General features: G+C 43.7%; 1 protein-coding gene across 1 annotated transcript in view; it reads right to left on the reverse strand.

Annotated features, from left to right (window-relative positions):
• The window catches only part of LOC146186306 (uncharacterized), a 30,813-nt gene that overhangs the window by 4,816 nt on the left and 4,571 nt on the right, over nt 1-21,426 (reverse strand). Inside the window, exons 2-3 of the mRNA XM_084608025.1 lie at nt 4,822-5,214; nt 1,209-1,505 (exon numbers count right to left, since the gene is read on the reverse strand). Of these exons, the coding sequence (XP_084464151.1) occupies nt 1,209-1,505; nt 4,822-5,208 (684 nt within the window). The 5' untranslated portion in view covers nt 5,209-5,214. The remainder of the gene's footprint in view (nt 1-1,208; nt 1,506-4,821; nt 5,215-21,426) is intronic.

Consider the following 21,426-nt stretch of genomic DNA (forward strand, 5'->3'; position numbering starts at 1 on the left):
CCGGATTTCATTTATGTTCATTATTAATTCTTCTTAATCCAATTTTTCTACATATGTACAGGGTCTGATTTTTCATTGAATTATTCCAGCTCCTCGTAGCGAACCGACGACCTTCCCGTTGAAATTCCGGAGTGCGTATCCGATTAGCTTCTTGGCAAGATATACAATAACCTTGATGTTATTACCGATGGATACCACCCATGACAACATGTGATCTGGATCTGTAAACTAATGTGGCACAGTGAGACGAAAGAAGGGAATTTTCTGCTCACGAACTTTAACGTACGTGCTATCCTGAATACGCTCACTGGTCTTGAACACGTCCCTACGATATCAGCCTCACGTTCTTGCACTTCGGAGCAGCGGCTTTCGCATTGAAAAATCTAGCAAGATAACGCCACTGATAATACTGAAAAACTGATCCGCATGCCGGCAGTGTGTGCTTGTTTTGAAGTAAGGAGTCTTATTTTTTTCTCATTTTCCCTATAAAACTATTTATCTACATGCAACTGCGTCCCTGTCGCGCAGAAAGATGATTAAATCATTCCTTTACATGCACGACGGCTAGTATACAATTATTCATTTACCGCCGCGTTTTAAGAACAGACAATCTCCTTAAAGTTCACAACCACGCCGTTCACTATCTGAATAGAATTTCCCGTCATTGCTAAATAATACTTCATGTTTGTTATGGAGACTGACGTAAAAACCTGCATTCTGTGTGAACATTTTTCTCCTGAACTGTTGTATTTATGTATTGTATCCAGAGAGCAAATGGCTGTAGCACAATGTTTATCAAATTTAAGATGATTTTGCAAGCTTTGTTTAAAATTTGTTTTCTTAAAAATTTGTTTGCTTACTCAACTGTTTTCAATCTGTACTGGCTTTACGGGTTTCATCACCAATAATAAACTCCTACCGCAACACCAAATAGCATTTGCACTGCCCTTAAAATGATTTGGTTTATGGCGTTTAACATCCCAAAGCAAATATTTTGACCACCAGGGGCTCTTCAACATGCAAGGACATCGTACAGCCTTTCGCCTTTATTGAAAACCGACCGCTGAGGGCTGAATTCGATCCCGCATGCTTGGGGACAGTAGTCAAGTGCCCTGACCACTGCGGCACCCTGGCGGATATTACCGTTAGAATAATATTTCTTCATTAAATAATTTAAACGAAGTATCTAGAGGCGCAGATGATATCACCTGATCAAGCACACAGATGTCGATCAGCTTCAGCGTCTTGAGGTTGATTGAGGTGGCCAGTTGCTCTGCCATGGCCTCCAGTGGCGCACAGGCTGCTCCACAGAGTTCGAGCGACTCCAGGTGCAGCTGGCGCAGCTGAGTGGGCAGCATGCGGCAGATGGCGGCCAGTGTGGCAGAAGTGACCTCCGCATTCATATAGAATCCGGTCAAATTTAGGCAGGTAACCGATTGTGTCGTGGTCAGGGCATCGCACAACAAAAGCTCGAAGCTGCGTTGGGGATGCTCTGCCAGCAGGAACTGCAAGAACGTCAACCTGTGAATTGCACTTGACAACATGCACAGTTATCACTTTGACATTTCATCGGATTTCACTGACATTTCACGATGACATTTCATCGGAGTCTATAGAAGAAGCAGCGCTCTCCGCATTCCTCATAAATCATTGAGGAACGCGCCTGGGCTCTGCAGAGACTCATCGGATGATTTCGTATATCTTGCGACATCACTGTTTTACGCTCAAATTTAGAAGATTTCAATATATATTCGACTTCCAACGTCATATGCTTAGATTTCTGTTCACTAAGTACAATCCCAACAGAAACTTTATGTGGCCGGCATCCTTAATTGAGGAAGCAACATCATAGGTACCTTCGCGAGCAGACTTGTCTAGAGCGCTAGACTGGTGGGCTGCGAAGATATAACGCAACTACTCCAGTTAAGACAAACTTCTTGTTTTTTTGTTGTCTGTAAGCCGCTTCGCATCATCGCAAGCACTAATGTGAAAGCGGTTATCTGATGTAATATTTGGCCTCGTTTTGTTGCACTGCTCCAGCATCTTGAGTTAAGCCTGATTACGTCTGTGCGTGACTTGAGCACTGACGTCAGCAAGGAAGAGTCGCCGTTCATCGATCTTTTATAAAGTGTAAGCCTTAATTTGCAAAAATTAGACCTGCATTACACCTTTTTTTGTCTTACCGACTGGTTCCTACTTTAACAAATGTGCTCGTACATAGCCTGTCTTGCTTCTGCTTTTCTCCGGTATAATTAAGGGCAAAAAAAACCCTCCAAGTTTTGAATACCAAACTCCAAAGTAAAACTAGAAACCGGATAACAAAAAAAGCGAAGCGCTGGCGCTTTAAGTGGAGCTTCGGCTACAACGAAACAGGTTTCGCAGCGTTACGGTCGCATTGCCACCACATTTGCAGCAGCAAACAAAGGCTATCACGTTAGTCTCAATAGGCATGGAGTAGCTATAACGACACCGACTCCTTCCGAGGAAGGCATCGGTAGTCTGCCAGCAAACATTGCGAACACACAACCACTGACCGTGTGATTTACTTGCCAATCTGCAGTTCCTCCATAAAAGCTGGCTTCCTTTTCAGCTGATGATGGCGACAAAGGATTGAAAATATGCCTGCCACAGTTGTTCGCACTCTTTGAAATACCAAAAAGCACGCGTCTATGTTACCGAGGTCTTTTTGCCATGACGCCTCGGAGTAAAGTCCTTCCCACGCAGCCCAACAGTAAGCGACGGTAATCTGCCAGGCAAGGTCTCTGTAGACGGGATCGTGGTACGGTCGCAGTCCGGTGCCAGTGGTGGGGAATTCGCAAATACTTTCATAGAGAAACGATGAGAGCGCTATCTGAATGCTTCAAAGGAGCACGTGCAAACGAGCAAACTAATTATGGCGAATGCAGCTATTACTCTGTAGCTATTCTGCGACGCTACGTAGCGTCGAATTTATGAAAATTGCTAATAGTCCCCTTTTTCTGAAGCTGTATTACATGCAGGAGAAACGAACGCTTCCACCAAACCCTGGCAGAGGATAAGTTAATTTAGGACTCCCATTGCTCTAATTTAGAATGCCAAGCTGCTTACTGGAGCTGTCTGCTGGGGAAGTAGAAAAGAAGGACAGGCGGACAGCTGTAGAGAGCCGCGTGGCAGCCCACCATATATACTTCATGTTTGAACCACAGGAAGCGTCTTATCTCCGCTGCAAGGCTTCATCGATGACTGTGGAGTGTTAGTATACGCTCTATACCCGAATAGATTATTGAATCGCCCCAGCCATTTCATCCGCTTTCCTAGAACGATCCATTGAGACAATGGAACAACGGGAGGTATCCGGGTGCTGAGGAGCCATGACACCTAGGCACAGAAAGCGTATTCTCTATGGCCTCCTCTTTGTTACCTTAGCCCGAATTATCGCGACTTTATTTTATATAAAGTAAAGAATTAAAACAGTTCATTTTTTATACATAAGCACCGATCTGTTACGACTCCATAGTGTTTAACTCTGAAAATTCCATGTTCGTAGACACCCTCTGTGCGGCAGAAGTTCAAGAAAAACGGAGGTCATACGAGAACAAGCCGCACACCTTACATAAACTCGTGCTGCCTGCAAATAGTCTGGTATGCGGCAAACCCAAGAAAAAAACTGTCGTGCAGGTCGCCTTTCTAACAAAGCGCAGGCTGCTTATGTTACCGAAATTGAAGATATCAACCTATAGTAATCATTCAAGCTTCCTACTGCTCTACTGGGAGAGTGAACGCCATGAGAGATAGCGACCCGGGTAAATATTGGGTTAGCATAAAGTTTGTTACCGCAGAAACACTAAATATGAATAAGAATATTTTTACATTTGGAGCATCTTGATAGCTGTCCGAAGTCGGCAAAGGAAAAAGGCGCCTACACTCCAAATCTGTTGTCCGATTTCGAAACGTTACCATTGTCGAACTTCAAGTAAACGTATAATAGGAGATATACATGTTCAGCTTAAACTCTCCGCACAGACGACTGCGGCAATCTCCATAGGAGGAAGACTTAACATGCAAGTTATGATGGTAATGATGTGACTGTCGTAGTCATTTTTTGTTTTTGCATACGATTGCAAAGTACATGCCGTTTCTGGCTCCGATTGTGATAAATGCCTCGGGAAATATTCGAGTCAAATCAGTATTTAATAGGGTCAAGGCACAGGCTTGCTAACTAAAGGCGACCACGAGTTATTGGTACTTATTTTTATTAGCGCGAAGAGCCATTAAATTGATAAAAACAGCTTATTTGTTGTGCCCGAAGGTCAATTAGAACTCTAAAGTGTTTTTTTTTTTATCTCTAATGGCAGAAGGGAAATTCTGAACAGTTCGAAAAAATTATAGGATTGCTGTAAGATTCGCGTAAGATCTCCATGGCGAAAGTATTTTCTCCTGACTTGACATGGTCAGTGACTCAACCTTAATTGTTGTGTTGTAATAGCATTTTCTTCTATTTTACCTCTTCTCTCTGCCCCTTCTACCTTTTTTTTTAACCTCCGCCATCTCACTTGTTTGTCTACTTATAATTTCAGTTCTTTTATCTGGCTTAATCGCCGGCAACAACGTCATCTCAAGACCCTTCACCTCGACGTGAAAGATTAAGAATTAACTACCCCCAATGAAGAGTAACGTGGACGTCAGGACCTATTGGGACCTCTCGCGGACACATCTCGCGGCCTCTCATCGAATCTCGCGGACATATCTTCCGAACGCGACCAGGAACCTAGAAAGGCTGTTGCCTTAAAATATGCATTTGAGCCACGTGAACGTAAGTTTCCCAAGAAGCGCATGCGGTACCTGTACACTTTCCACGCATCGGTGTCGGGCAACGACGCAGTTGAGCAGAATGGCCGCTGTCTCGTGTGCAGATCCGTCGTCGCTGTACACAGGCTTGGCGAAGCCACTTTGAATGCGGACGGATATTTTGCCATGAGCCTCCTCCATCACAGCTGCCTTCATTGCATGGAGCATTTCATTGCTGACGGGCAGGCGCTTGAGCAGGGCGCACGCCCTGTCCGGGCCCGCAGTGCAATGCAGAGGGAGCTCCACGCTCTCTCCGCTGAAGGGTGCTCGCATACGGAGGAGTTTGTCGGGGAGTGGAGCCTTCTGTGGTCTGGCTGATAAGAGTTGGTGCACATGGGCAGCGAATTCATGGACAGACCCCTGAGCGGCTTCTGAAGCCATGGAAATCTGAAGGGGACCGGACAGAAGAAACAAACAGTCCTGTTACAAAATCTGCTTACCAAGCTTATGCGGATTAGACCTACACATAGAGTTTTCAAGTTTTTTTTTGCAAATGGGTAGTTAAATTGCGCTCTTATAGACAGGTATAAATGCTTTGTTTAGAAGTCGAGTAATGAGCGTTTCAATTTCGCTCATCAGACCTCTTTACTATCTCGAGCAGTGCATATATTTCTGCGTGACTGTGCTGTGAGAGAAGAACGTTATTGCATGCAAATACATTATTTAAAATGTCTTCCTTGGTACAGAAGCCGACGTTCTATTTCGTAAAAACCTCTGAGCATTTCAGATGTGCGACATCACAGCTAGGTTCAATACGAGATTGGCAGAAGATCCGTCGCCATTTTCTGCGATAGAACCTTTATACATCTTTGTTGTACGAGCTCTTTGGCGAATAAGTAACAACCGCGTTAATGTGCGAAACGAAAGAATAAATTGTCTTTTGTCTAAAGTAACAATGGTTACGTGACTGTGTAGAGTTTGCAAAATCGTGTGCACAATTACTTTTGTATAAAAAGGGGTGTATTGAATGTAAATAAAAAAAAACTATTGTTCTGTACTTTTAAGAGTAATGTGCATGACATTAAATATCATTTACTATGAAGTGTTTACGGCACATTTCACGTAAAGGTTTTTATCTTTTGGTCACTAAAAATTGTGCAATATGTCTTTATTCTAAGCGTAGGCATTTTTAATTTCCTGTGATAAAACACTCCTGAAGCCGACATCAATTGCACTATTTTAAGAAGAGCTTTACAGAATAAAGTGTTTTGTTTGCTTTATTGTTATGAAACCGCAACCAGCTTTTTTGTTGCTGTTGTAGGGGCTGCAGGAAGAAGGAAAAAATGCACGGGCCTGCTGAGCTGAGCCACCTCCGCTGCCTAGTGCGGACAGAAGAGAAAATAAAGAAGAAAGGAAAAAGAAGAGGGAGAAAAAGACGCGCGCCAGTAGTGTGCGTTTTTCCTGGAAGCGGGTCAGGATGATTTTAGAAAGTGCGCGGAGAATACGAGGGTGGCAGTGGTTCATCTCCTTGGGAAACATTTTCTATCTCAAACTTCAAAACTATAGACGTCCTGACGTTTTTGTTCCTTCGCAAAAGGAATGCATTAATAACATGAATCTTTGCGCTGAATAAAAGCCTGTATATGCATTTTTTAAGTAATCTGTAGTAGGCAAATTTCGCTTTGTTTTAATGCATTTTATGTCGCCTAATCCAGTACGACTATGGCGCGCCAGCACTAGGTTTAATAAAATTTCTTCGATAATGCTAGGATATCAAACTATTTATAAAGATCCCTTCTTTTTGGGAAGTAAAAATGCAGGAAGTAATGAGAAATGTAGTCTCCTTTAGGACCAGTGGGAGGTACAACTCAATATGTTTGCAACAAAGCCGCTTTTTTTTCGACTTTGATAGGATTATTTACATTTCAATAAATATGTACTCTTAAGGCAGGTTATATGCGAACCCTGCACATGTTGGTTTATGATCTCATTATGAAGAAAGCGTGCGTCAAATGAGAGGGTCTGATATGTACACAATATAAACAAATTCGACAAACCGTTTTTTAAGACTGCGCCATTTTTAATCTTTAATGAGGGTCTTTAAGGTATTAAAGTGAAGTGAAGTGAAAGGTTTGTAATTTTCCACGTTTTATTTGCACATATTTTATGGCATTTTTGTGGCATATTCACGCTCTGTTTAGCTTCGCGTGAATCACATGCATCAGCAGTTTTCGTTACATTTGATACCTACATGACTGCGAGAGATGCGATACCTGAAGCGCACGTCCGCATGCTTTATCACATCGCTATGTAGTGTGCCCCTTACTAAAGGCTACGTTGCATTTATTTAGCACTCTGCTGCAATTGCATTGAAGTAATCTGCGCAGGGCGCACTGTTTGCAGAACTGTTATTTATTTTTTTTTTTCTGCAGCCAAGGAAATTTCATTACGTGTGGCACTGAAAACAGATACCCACAAAGCATAACCTTTCTGTCTTTCCCTTTATTCTTCAGCTACGGTGCAAGTAACATCAAACGGTCTTTTAGAACCTTCTGGATAAATTGCTCTAATTTCTACAACTCTCATGAACGGCCAAGAACTATTAGAATGTGTGTTCATGTAGTGTTTTACTTCCCAGAATCTGTGGTCACCGAACAGTTAATCAAATCCCGGCCTCGGCGGCCACTTTTCGATGGAGGCGAAAAGCAAGGTGCCCGTGTGCTGTGCGATGTCAGTCCACGTTAAAGAACCCCAGGTGGTTGAAATTTCCGGAGTCCTCCACTGCGGCGTCTCATAGCCTGAGTCGCTTTGGGACGTTAAACCCCACAAACCAAACCAAACCTAAGAGACGCCGTTGTGGAGGGCATGCGCCCCGGAAATTTAGAGCAGCTGTTTTTTTTTAACGTGCACTGACATCGCACAACACACGAGCGCCTTGCTTTTCGCCTCCATTGAAAAGAGGCTGCCTGGATTACATCCCGTATACTCGGGCATAAAAGTCGAGTTCCCTACCCACTGCACCACCACGGCGGAGAATGAGACAATAAGGTTATAATATACATGTTTTGTATTACATACAATGACAGCTTAAAAACACTCCTTTAACTAGAAACACCGTCCATAACTGCTTTTGCTCCCAAGGGTATACGCTGGGGTTGAATGCAATGGTATGACTAAAATGTAGTAAAATGCTTTTTCGCAGTTTTTGGAGTAAGTTGTTGGCTATCAGCATCGTTTACCAATATTCGCCTGTAGGTTTGTTCGGGCTATTACTGAAAAAATGTGCGTGTACAATGAAAATTCCAGAAACTATTTTCATGACCCTTCCATTAGTTTTCTCAAATTGCATTCTCGCATAATGGGCTTTAGCAGGAGTAATTATTTTTGTGTGATTTTCTTATTCCATGTGGACATCCATTTGTAGTCCAGTTTTTTTCTTTACTACTGGTTTCTATCGGGCATGCTTGCATTCTCTATTTTCTTTCTGCGATCTTGTGAAGCACACCCGTCGCGTAATTTAGTCTCCTCAACGGTAGGGTCCCGCAACATCTTTACACCTCTCGGTAACAATCGCCGTTTAACCTGCTGAGGGGCCACAAATGAGGAGAAAGATGTTGCGGGACCCTACCGTTGAGGAGACGGAATTACGCTGGACGCAGCTTTCTCGCCTTCAATAACTACCTGTCTTAGAACCTCGAAGAAAATAATTTTATTTATTCGTGTTGGTTGTGTATTCCGCGAACTAACTGTGTGGCTATACTTCATGGATGTTGCGCTGTGACCTTTGTTAAATAAATGTGTAGATTATGTTCTTTATATACCCGCTGATCTTTTCCACAACTATCCACAGAGAGCAATATAACGCACTAAATATTGTGAACACATGGGAATTCTATCTTCCTATGTTTATCTACACTGCATAATACTCTACAAACCACATGGTTCTTGACCCATCCGTATAAAAATCTGCGTAGTCACATTTTCTTTCATTGCGAAGAATTCTTTCATATGTACCAGTGGGGTTTGCCTTTTGCTAACTTTGTAGAGGATGATGCGCACAGCTGGAAAATTGAACCATAAGGGTAGGGAGGGGTGGTGGGGGGTTCTTGATTAAGAAATAATCTATAAGGTGCCCGGGATATTATTTTAACAGTGCGTGTTTTGAAAGTATTATCAGTGACTTAGTTTTTTGACATTTATATTCGTTCGTTTCGTTTGTGGGGTTTAACGTCCCAAAGCAACTCAGGCTATGAGAGACGCCGTAGTGGAAGGCTAGAAATTTCGACCACCTGGGGTTCTTTAACGTGCGTTGACATCACACAGCACATGGGCGCCTTGCTTCTCGCCTCCACCGAAAAGCGGCAGCTGAGACCGGGATTCGGTTCCACGTCCTTGGGCGCAGTAGTCGAGCGCCGTAACCACTGCGCCACCCCGGCGGGACTTGACGTTTAAAGTTCTCGAGAGGGGCGAGTTGTAGCAATGGAATTGAAGAAAACATTCAAATAACTTCATTCTAGTGCAGGCTGAGTTGCCTAAACATGAAAGCTATCAAAATGGAATATTCTTTATGCGTTACAAAATATGCAGAAGGCTAAGTTAGATATGAATCGGGTATTCATTTCTTGGTAAAGTGGTCTAGCTGATCAGTAGGTTAAGCATGTATAGTCTCCGCTAGACCGTACAGTAGAGCGATATATATATATATATATATATATGTATATATATATATGTATATATGTATATATGTATATATATATATGTATATATGTATATATATATATGTATATATGTATATATATATATGTATATATGTATATATATATATGTATATATGTATATATGTATATATATATATATATATGTATATATGTATATATATATATGTATATATGTATATATGTATATATATATATGTATATATGTATATATATATATGTATATATGTATATATGTATATATATATATATATATGTATATATGTATATATATATATATATATATGTATATATGTATATATATATATGTATATATGTATATATGTATATATATATATGTATATATGTATATATGTATATATATATATGTATATATGTATATATATATATGTATATATGTATATATGTATATATATATATATATATATATATGTATATATGTATATATATATATATATATATATATATATATATACGTATATATGTATATATATATATATATATATATATGTATATATATATATATATATATATATGTATATATATATATATATATATATATATGTATATATATGTATATATATATGTATATATATATGTATATATGTATGCATGCATGTATGCATGCATGTATGCATGCATGTATGCATGTATGTGAGTATGCATGCATGTATGCATGCATGCATGCATGCATGTATGCATGTATGCGAGTATGTATGTGAGTATGCATGCATGCATGCATGCATGCATGCATGTATGCATGCATGTATGCATGCATGTATGTATGTATGCATGCATGCATGCATGCATGCATGCATGTATGTATGTATGTATGTATGTATGTATGTATGTATGTATGTATGTATGTATGTATGTATGTATGTATGTATGTATGTATGTATGTGTGTGTATGTATGTATGTATGTATGTGTGTGTGTGTATATGTGTATGTATATGTGTGTGTATGTGTATATGTGTGTGTATGTGTGTGTGCGTGTGTATGTGTGTGTGTGTGCGCGTGTGTGTATGCGTGTGCGCGTGCGTGCGTGTGCGTGTGTGTGTGTGCGTGTGTGTGTGCGTGCCATTCGATACATGCCATTCGATACATGCAATGCATTCGGCGTAGGCCGATTTTGCTACTCGAACGCCCAGCCCGCGTGCAGCGCTCAGCTTCGTACTGTACTCTCTCCCTCAGCTCCCCTTTCCTTGCCGACGCGGCTTTGGTCACGCTTTCCTCCTTCCCAATCGTAATTCCAGAAAGAGACAAATATGCGTGCCACCTGTCAATAGGGTTGCAAAACGAAATGCCTCCGAGCTCGATCCAGGCGACCGGGCGAGCGTCGCGTACAACGGGCGGAGAGCAGACGGAGGGGTAGCTTTGCGCGTCGTCTGCTAGGCGAAAAACGCACAAGTGGAATCGTGGTCATCACTAATCTGTTTTTTTTTTTAAAGTAAAACTTTAAGGTAAAGCTGATCCAGTGTTTTTTTTTTGTCTTTTATCGTCTGCGTACTCCCTTGAGAATGAGCCAACAGGGGCATGCAGATGACAAACCACGCAGCGAGATCACCAGTACGGAGACGGCACGGCGCTCAGCAAGATATACGTTACGGAGCGCATACTGTGCACTGCTTCTTTCTTTATATGCGGATGGTAGGGTAGGCGACGAAGTGTTTCGTCGTTGGATGTAATTCAGTGTACGGCAAAGGAAACGAAAAAGTCCCCTTGTTTCGGCCGCCAACTGATTCAAAGCTTTTCGATCAGTGGAAGCAGAACATTCCCCAGATTGGACAGGAATTAACTCAAAATGACAGGGTATGTGCGAGGCATTTCAAGGATGAATTTCTCTCTCTAAAATACTACAACAGCTATAAAAGAAATGTATTACTTAATGAAGAAAAACGGGCTCACCTTGAAAAGGGCGCAATTCCAAATTTCAGAAAAATCGAGAACCGAAAGTTGTTGAGCGCTCCGAATCAGAGGGAATATTGGTGAGCTGTATGAAGCAGGTGAGCGCAACGGGACTGAAAGAGATATATGCCAGCGATGAGGCAGGCAACAAGTGACACCTCAGTGCAGCTCGAAGATGCAGACAATACGATTTCTAGGGATAAATTCCTCGCAGCGATGCAGGCGATACATATTTCCGCAGCGATGCAGGCTACAGAGCTTATTCACGTGACGTCATTGCTTCTCCATTGACTTATTTATTTATAGGAAGGGAAAGGCGCGGTAACTGTCTCGCTTGTTTTCTGTGGACGCCGCAACCGCGCCGTAAGGGAAGGGAGGAAGATAGGAGTGAAAGTGGATAGGTGGTGGTACAAACTTTATTCATTGAAGGCCAAAAAATTAAAAAAAGTAAAATTATGTTGCCGCCGTTCCGTGGGTGGCCTTCCGGCTGCTGGTCGTGGCCTCCAGGTCACGCCTGGCGGCGACTTCCGCTGCCCAGGTCGTAAGCCGCTGTTGTATATGCGGCTCCGAGCTGGCCAAAGCAGCCTCCCACAGCTGCGGGCTGTTTATTTGCCAGGAGACGGGGGGAAAGTGCGCCGGACAAGAGTAAAGAATGTGAGCATAGTCTGCTCGGGGAGAGCTGCAAAGCGTGCATTGGGGCGAGAAGGCACCGGGGTGAATAAGGGCAAGGCGTGCAGGGGAGAGGAAAGTGTGGGCCTGTAAATGGCGCCACGTATTCTGTTCGATTTTAGATAGGGACTTGTGAGGGGGAGGGAGGGATAATCGGGAGTTGCGGTAGTGGAGGGTGATGTCATGGAAGGTGAGGAGGGAGTCACGCGTGTCCATCCCGGGGTGGAGGGGGCCAGCTCGGTCGGTCATTTCGCGAGCGATAGAATTTGCCGCCTCATTTCCAGGGTGCCCCGCGTGAGCCGGAACCCAAAATAGTTGGATAGATCGGGAAGGGGGGGAGGAGTGCTTAAGGATATTGAGCGCAGAGGAAGAGATTCTACCCTTTGCAAAGTTGCGGACTGCGGTCTTAGAGTCGCTAAATATGAAAAGGGCTGGTGTGCTGGCAATGGCGAGGGCGATGGCTGCTTCCTCTGCGGCAGTAGAAGTGAGAGCATGGATAGTGGCGACGGAGAGGGGGGCTCGTGTATTAGAGACAGTGGCCAAGGCATAGGCGGGATGCGAGAGGTAGGGTGCCGCATCAACATACACAGCGTCAGACCGTGTACCGTACTGGCACCAGAGGGTGGAAGCGCGGGCAGATCGGCGAGCGGCATGATGCTCAGGGTGCATGTTCTTGGGAAGGGGCTTGACAGTGAGCATGGAGAAGAGGGAGCTGGGCAAGGGATGGGTGACAGAGATAGGGGAGACAGGGGTCAAGCGAAGGGAAGTAAGAAGGGCTCTACCAGGGGTGGTGCGAGATAAACGATCGAGTTGTGCCACGCGATGGGCATCCACAAGTTCTGAAAGAGTATTGTGGACGCCCATCGCCAGTAGACGAGAAGTGGGGGTGGAAGTGGGAAGCCCGAGAGCCGACTTATAAGTTTGGCGGATGAGACAGTTGACCTTGTCTTCCTCGGTACGAGACAGAAGAGAGAAGGAGGAGTCATAGTGGAGGGCTACGGAGTAATTTGGACCACCTGGGGATCTTTAACGTGCGCTGACATCGCACAGCACACGGACGCCTCTTCGTTTCGCCTCCATCGAAACGCAGCCGCCGAGGTCGGGTTCGAACCCGGGTACTCCGGCACAGTAGTCGGGCGTCTTACCACTGCACCACCCCGGCGGGGCACCATGGCACGCACAACGCACCATGAGAGAGGGGGAAAGAGAGAGAGAGAGGGCCTACGGCAAATCAGGGTACGGCGTCGTTGAAATCCGAGCTCTGGTTGAACGGCGTTCCAAACGGCGTCTCAAGTATCGGACAAATGAGAGGCGCGGAGCAGGACGCTGGTAGATCGGCGCCGATCGGAAGCATTTTTTGTATGCTTTTAGTTTCGAACCGCCCAACGTTATGGCATCTCCGCAATACAGGGTTGCCACAACGGCCACCTGCTAAACCTGATACTAAATAGGTCTATACGCAAGTGCAGCGACAAGAAGCAGACGACAGACGCGGCGGCAGTACGGAACCGCCGGAGCGGTGGCGCGGCGGCGGCACGCTTTAACAGAGTCTGTGATAAATACTAGCGCCATCTACCGGATTCGCCATTAAGCTTTTTCCTACGTAGCAAAATTTCGCCCTTCCTAAAGCGGAGTCTGCGCTCCTGTGGTGATGGCTAGCCTGCCACCGAATTTTGCGGCGGCTGTCGTGTTATAGTGCCTAGAGGCACTGTAGTTGCGTGGCGTTTCTTGGCGCGCGTTCAAATGTGGGATTGCAAATGACAGGGACGCTAGAAAAAATGAGATTTCTGGAGAAAAGGCGCAGTATCTGGCACACTCCAAAAGGTGTGCGTTTGGACGGTACCCCATCGCTCCTGTCGCATGGCATTCCTTGGCGCGCGTTCATTGCAGATGGCAGGAACGCTAGACAAGATGAGACGTCTGGGGGAAAGGCACAGTATCTGTCACACTATGACAAATGTGCGTTTGGACGGTACTCCATCGCTCCATTCGCGTGGCGTTCCTTGAGCGCGTTCAAGTGTGGGATTGCAGATGGCAGGAACGCCAGTCAAAAAGAGACCTCAGGCTTTCTCCTTTCACTACTTTAGTCGCTAAAGTCCCTCGTAATTTTTTTAGATTGCTAATGCGAGATGGAAATGGCAGTTTTTTTTTTCTTTCAAAATATATCTATCGCAAGGAATTCAAGTTCTCTTTACTGGCAACTCATTTTCGTACAGATGCAGGCCATCATTGCACCTGCCATGCGGATGGAAAAAGATCAGAATTTGTTTCAAAAGACGCTTTTTCGTGCTTTATAATGCTGCTAAGACTGACAGGCAGTCAGAGTATGATTACGTGAGTAACGTTACCGGCAACGTTTTGAGGGGTCAAACCAATTCCAAGCAATTCAGCAGTAAATATTGGTGTGTAATTAGGGATCGGTACAGAAAAACTCCAATCGAGTGCTTGGGAATAAATACCTATGCTGCTTTTTCATTCCGTTGTGAGGCATCTGTGAAGATAGCTACGTGTCGTGGATACTGTAATCTTCAAGGTGCCCATTTATTACAGTGGTAGTCAAGTGTTTTGCATTAGACGGCAACGAGTCGTCAAAGAGTGCGGAAGTAGCTTGAACATTGCCAACACGTCTTACTGACATAAGCGAAGCTGCAATTTTGGACAGCAAGGACTGAGTAAATACAAATTGTGGTTGCTTATATTGCGGCCAATGATAACCTAGAAACTGAGCTTTGTGTGTAATAAAAATGGGAGAAGCCACTCCAGACAGAGATTCCAGTGCTCGTAAAAAGGTTCGCACAGTGAGGAGCTCAAATCGAGCGTTCAAGTCACGTACACGGGCCTCTAAATAGAGGACTGCATTTGAAACTAATTTTGGCAACCCCAAACAAAGTCGTAAAGCCCGCCTCTTCAGTAGCAACAAACAGTTCGTATTTAGGACTGCCCGAGAAAAGAACACAGCCGAACTCCACAATTGGTCTCAAATACGTTTTATAAAGAAACAAAAGAGTATCTCTACGCATACCGAATTTCTTATGGCTAATTCGAATCAGGCGACGAAGGGCTCGCTCACCTTACAGGCAATTACTTTGATATGAGGCCGTCAGTCTAATTTGGAGTGGTATAATACACCCAAGTACTTTAAGGATTCAACCTGTGGGATTTGTGAACAGCAATACGTAAGGGAGATATATAGAGGGTGTGCCGGTGGGAAAACGAGTACTGAGGATTTTTTCAATTTAAGAATTAATTTTACTTTACCCAGCGAAACTTCAATGGCATTCAAGTAGGCTTGCAATAACTGGTATAAAGAATGAACATCTCGTGCAGAAGAAAAAAAGGCAATATCATCCGCATACACGTACACTTTTTTAATTGGATGAACAGGAATATCGCTCATTAATATAATAAATAGTAATGGAGATGGCACCGATCCCTGAGGCACGCCTCTAGTTTGGTAATAAACTTCAGAAGTTATAGAACCTCTAGTGCAGAAAAATTTCCTACTCCTTAAGAATTCTTTTGGCCATGCAAACATGTAAAAAAGTGGTCTAATTTCGTTTATTTTATTCAACGGTGTAGAGTGTTCTACACTCTCATATGCTTTGGCGATATCCAAAGTGACCAATGTCAACACTCCTTTCTGCTTCATTGCTAACCTGATTCTACTCTACAAATCTGTATGAGCCGTCCAAATCGAGCACCCTTGACGGAACCCAATTTGTGCATCGCATTCAGGGTCTTAACATGGTTTGTGAGGCGCAGGTGAACTATGCGTTCAATAAGTTTCACTAGATTTGAAGTTAGAGAAATTGGCCGAATATTACCCAAATCAAAACCGTTTTTCAGATCTTTGAGGATTAGTATAATTTTAGCAACTTTCCAGTCTTCAGGTAACCAAAGAGTTTCCAGGGAAAAATTTACAATATTCAACACTTCCGAGTTGTGGTCTTGCACTAAAGCTTTCAGCATAGCGACTGTATTACCGTCACACCCAGGAGCTGCAGGTTTCAGAGCAGCTGCTAAACAATGCAGTTCTGATGGCTCAACTGCAATGAAATCAGCATCTGGCATAGTTCGAAGTAAGGGAACCACTGTTCGCGCTTGAATGCGAATAGCAAGACCGTTCGCAATTTGTTCAAGTTTATCTTTTGCTGCATTGGGTAATAACACCTCTGACTCGGTTACATGTGGTGGAGATGAACTTTGGCTGCGTTCCATGAACCTATACTAATCCTTCCGATTAATTGGATTAGAAAGATAAATATTCATATTAGCATTATACACATCCTTTGCTATACGAATAGCTTTTTTAAATGAAGCCGCATAAACTTTATAATTTCTCCAATTTTGGGGACACTGGTTATGGAAAAGGCTCTTCCATGCAGCTTTTCTACGACGGAATGCTTTTTCACATCCTTCGTTCCACCATCGGCACTAGGGCAGATGATTTCACAGTGAACACTGAACGCTCAGTGGCGTCTGACAGAGAAGAGAGTGCTTGTTGAGCACGTTCAGAATGCTCAGATGATGCTACGGTGGAAAAAGAGGAATTCACAAACTTTTTAAAGAGTTCATTGCTGACAAATTTTGGTTCACAAGTAATTACTCTAAGGGGAGCAGATACTATAATAAACGCAACTGGGAAGTGGTCGCAATAGATGTACCACAATCCACCGTAGCCCATGATGAGGCCCTTAATCCATTTGCTGCTATCCATCAATTACTGACCTAGAAGCTGCTCGCATGTAGGTTACGCTAGGACTATTACAGCAACGCACATTATTTACAGAGATCCAGTTCCAAAGCCGCTGCCCACATATATCTGAACGGTAACCCCAAATAACATGGTGTGAATTAAAATCGCCAGCAATAATCAGTCTGTTGGTTGAACTCAATAGATCACTTAAACAATCTGTTGTACGGACACTTGTTGGGAAGTAGACATTTGCAATAGTGAGAGGAGCAAACTTTGGAATTGCGATATCAACTGCAAGCAGTTCGCAGTCTTGTCGGAGAATTTTGTGTGACACCTTCACCCGATGAAATGTTTTGAAGAAATTAATGATAGCAAGCCAGCACACCGGTCGCTAGTGCGATCTGATCTAAATGTTCTAAAATATTTGAGCGAAAATGGCTGATTTGGCAAAAGCCAAGTTTCTTGTAATAAAATTATGTCTACACAACCAGCAGCAGGCCCGTGCATTATCTTTTCCTTCTTCCTACAGCCACAACAGCCACATCAACAACTACTACTCTGTTCTGTGTGGAAAATTTTAACCCTTTTTTTTTTCTGCTCATGCCTCTAGTTTACTATTAACTGTGTTTTTTCTTTGCACCAGTGTGCCAACTGCGGTGCTCCCGAGAGTCTCTCGCATGTTTCTTTTTTTTTTTTAATGTGTAGTTGCGAGAACAATGTGGGGGCTCACATATATGATGTTTAACGTCCGGATGAACCCCGGCGCAACCCTTTCGAACATCTTGCGTCACTGTGGTTCTGTTTGTGTTGTGGCGTCGTAGGTGCCTCGCTGAGGCGCGCCGCACTCCCGCCCGAGCAAAGTACCCAGCCTTGCAAAGGCTGCGCCTCGTCATCTGTAGGTATCTGTCTGGACATCTCTTGAAAAAAGGTAGCAGAGCAGGTAACAACACAAAACATAAGTTAGCAAGGGAAATTTATGAAGCATATACAATCAGTGACTCGGGAGACCAGTGTGTCAGTATGCCTTCAGTGGTTCTGTTGAAGAAGCAATTAGAATTTCTGCGCAAACCGGCAGGACTGTAAAGACAAAGAAGTTGGCTGCAGACGTGAAGTGAAGGGAGAAGATTTACATTTCCTTCCCTATTCTCTAGCATTTATCTCTATTCATTGTTGCTATGTAGTTATACATCTCAAAATCTAATATCTGTGCACCCCAATTCTTGGCCGATCCCTCTGTGTGGGTATGTGGCATCAAATTAGAGGAGAACAGCAACAACATCAAGATGTGCGGGTTCTGTCAATATAGTTGTCAGTGCACGTTGTCCTTGTGTTTGTGTGTGCTTCTTATGTTTTGTGTTACCTGCTCAGCTACCTCCTTTCAAGAGATGTGTGACCAGCTAGCTCAACGTTCAACTCTATTATTCTGTCACGTTCAACGGACGGCCAAGAGCGGTTTCTGCGGTGCTGGCACACGGCTTCTATGTTGTACGGGGTAGCAGACTTGAGATGCTTTACGCACTTTTAAGGCGAAGGCCTTTAATGACTCATGCTATCGTGGACAAAGTGCGTCCCGCTTTTGCGGCTTCCTGATTGGCCGAGGCGTGATGCGTCCCTGCCATTTGCAATGCCACACTTGAACGCGCGCCAAGGCACGCCACCCGACACGAGCGATGGTGTACCGTCCAAACACACTTGCCGGAGAAAGTGTGATAGATACTGCGCCTTTCCTTTCCTGTAAACCAATTATAATTATATAATTATATGTAGCACTGCAACGAATGCCGACAAGAGGCTAACGATGGGAGGCAAATGGATGGGAGGAAGGGTAGGCTTTCGCCATCCTCCTCCAAAGAGACATCTAAGAGACCCTCTAATTTATATCCCCCCCCCCCCCCCGCCTTGTCTTTTTCTACTCTATCGGGAATCATGTTTTTGAGTTTATTATGTATAAGTACCCTATAGTGTTTTGTATAGTGCTTTGGTATGCGAGTAATGTGTGTTTTTGTATGTATGCATGTACGCAATAAATTCTTTGTATGCGGTTTCGTAAGGTGGTTCACATAGACCGAACACAAAATGCATTTTGGTTTTATCTCACTAATAGAAGTTGTTGGTTGGTTCACAGGAAGGGAAACGCGCAGTATCTGTGACAATTGGTAACAAAACATTTCTTGCTTAGAATACAGCTTTGATCTAATCTATTCTTCTGAATTGTAATCTTCTTGACATAGTGGCACAGAGACATACATGAAAGGAACGTTCTTTCAGGAAATCATTAAAACGTTAAGCATCCGTCCACAGATGAGTAAAATGCCACGTCAGATAGAATCCCGAACTTTCAAGTTATGTCGTTTGTTTCTCCTAGCCACAAAATTATGTTCTTATATTTTTTTGTTTGCATAAGGGAGTGGTTTTCCATCCTACAATAGACGTTACATCAGTAACAGAAGCGTGCTTCCTCGTATCCAACTGCGCTCCGCAAACATCTGACGTGTTTGCATTCACGCATGGCTGCTTAACAGAGAGGGGCTCGGAAGAAAGGTGAGCGGTCAGTACTCATTTTCTCGTCTACAACGGTAGCGCCTCGCCAGCGCATCACGTTAGAGTTTGTTAGTTGAGAACATAAAACATTTTCGTTCTTTCTAGATCAGCCTCTTGATCTAGCTCTGAAGATGCAGTTTTGCCGCCAAAAAAATTGCACCATGTGCTGATTTCAACGAATGAATGTTTATCGAGACCACCGTTGCCTGCATAACGAGCGGAATGAATGCTATGCACCACTGTGTCCCAAATACGGAGGGCTCAATTATCTTTATAAAATAGTGGCTTCTTTTCAATCAGCGTAAGCCTTGCGCAGCAAAAATATAAATATCGTTATACAGGTGTTCATAAAAAGAGCCCTTCGTTGCCCGTGTCACGATCAAGACAGCTAGCTTCAAAGTACTTAGTTGCATCTGAGCCATCAGCAAAGATGTGGTGACATATGTACGACACTTTCCGAACCGCATATGGAACTTCGTTAGGTGGTCCACAGGCAGGGTATATGCAATCTGAACTCGCTGATATAAGGCATGTGATTTCATACCGTCCGGCGAAGGAATAGCTTACCCGAAGTATAAAACAGTGCTAGCCGCCGAGCAACCATTTGTCGACGAAGGTCGTCACTTTGTTGCCTCGCTTGGCGGAAAACCGACAGCGGCCCGACATAACTGAGCACACACTCTCCAGCGAAAAGCGACCGCGGTTGCGAAAACCGATAACCACGACTAGAACAGTTCCGAGCCCCTGTGCGTCAATGCACATATGTCTGGGTCAATTTTTGCTCACGAAAAATGCTGTTACAACGTTACAAACGTGCTGACATTCTTGTAGAGGTGTGCTGCTGAAGTGTATAGCTATAAAAAAGCCAACACTCGAGCATCACCCGCAAACATTCGTGAAATCGTGAATGGCAAACATTTCTCTCATAATTTATACATATAGTGCACGCGTTCTGAACAAGGAATCCTATTTGACAAAACAAAAATGCACAGAAATAGACAACAAGGAACCGACCAGCATGACACTGAACCAGTTGTAGCAGTAGTTGAACGAATACCTCGCATACTCGAAAACCGAAAGACAGCATTGCCAATGCTACCAAAGGCGCACGAGATTTTCTTGAAGGTGTTTCTCTGTTTGGGATTCTAGCCTGCTGAAAGGGAAGGAATCTTTCCTTGACGGGTGTTAATAAGGTTATTCATCATCTCCGTATAGATTCAGTTTGGATAATCGGTTGTACCAGTTTGTTGCTCTTCTCGGACTGACTGTTACATCTAAAGGGATCAATCTTAGCAAGCTATCGGTTAATCTCTTTGCTGTTCATTTATAACCTGAGTAATGGTCGTTGGAACACAGGTGGTATATTTAAAACGAAACGTTGGGTCAAAAGGACGGAAAAAAACGTTTTGAGAGCACTGCAGAATCTAGTGCTGAATTCAACAGCCTAAACGTTGCTGCTCCGCACAGTAGTACATCGCCAGCGCGTTGCCAAAGATAATCAGCGTTCCATTGAACGCATCAACGTTCACCGCCATCCTATACTTTGTTTACAGCAAACGGAAAGGTGTACTGTGTCACTTCCGGAATCTCGCTGACACATCTCGCAGACATCGCCGACGCAATATTTTGACATTAATTACAAAGTTTTGGGCACTATCATGCAATTATTTGGCTCATTAAGTCCGAAACACCTCGGCTTCCGTTTGGCAAGACGTCACATCCCTTGGACGTTGTCTTTAGTCGTATGGCTATTTAGAAACCCGATTAATTTTACTTTTACCTTTTCGGCTCTAACTAGTTAAATAATCATCCTACTGATGCGTTTTTCTGCACCATCCTCACCTCCACCTCTATCGAACACAACCATACGTTTGATGCTAATTTTTCGGTGAACAACACAACGGCTACGGATATGTTTGGTACACACTTTCTGTACATGCGACCTTCCCGACATAACTATAGTAAGGCTTTCGCAATAATAAAGGCGCAGACTTTTGCAGGGCTTGGTGGACAGCTGACTGCATCTTGTTGTGACAACTGGTCACAACCAGAACTACAGGCCTCTGTTACTCCTATCAAGTTGTGCTCCGATAACTGACTATACGAGAGCTGAAACTTCGATGCGGCGA

The sequence above is a fragment of the Amblyomma maculatum genome, chromosome 6, assembly GCF_055883805.1.
Source record: "Amblyomma maculatum isolate TAMU_Amacu chromosome 6, ASM5588380v1, whole genome shotgun sequence".
NCBI lineage: Eukaryota > Metazoa > Arthropoda > Arachnida > Ixodida > Ixodidae > Amblyomma > Amblyomma maculatum.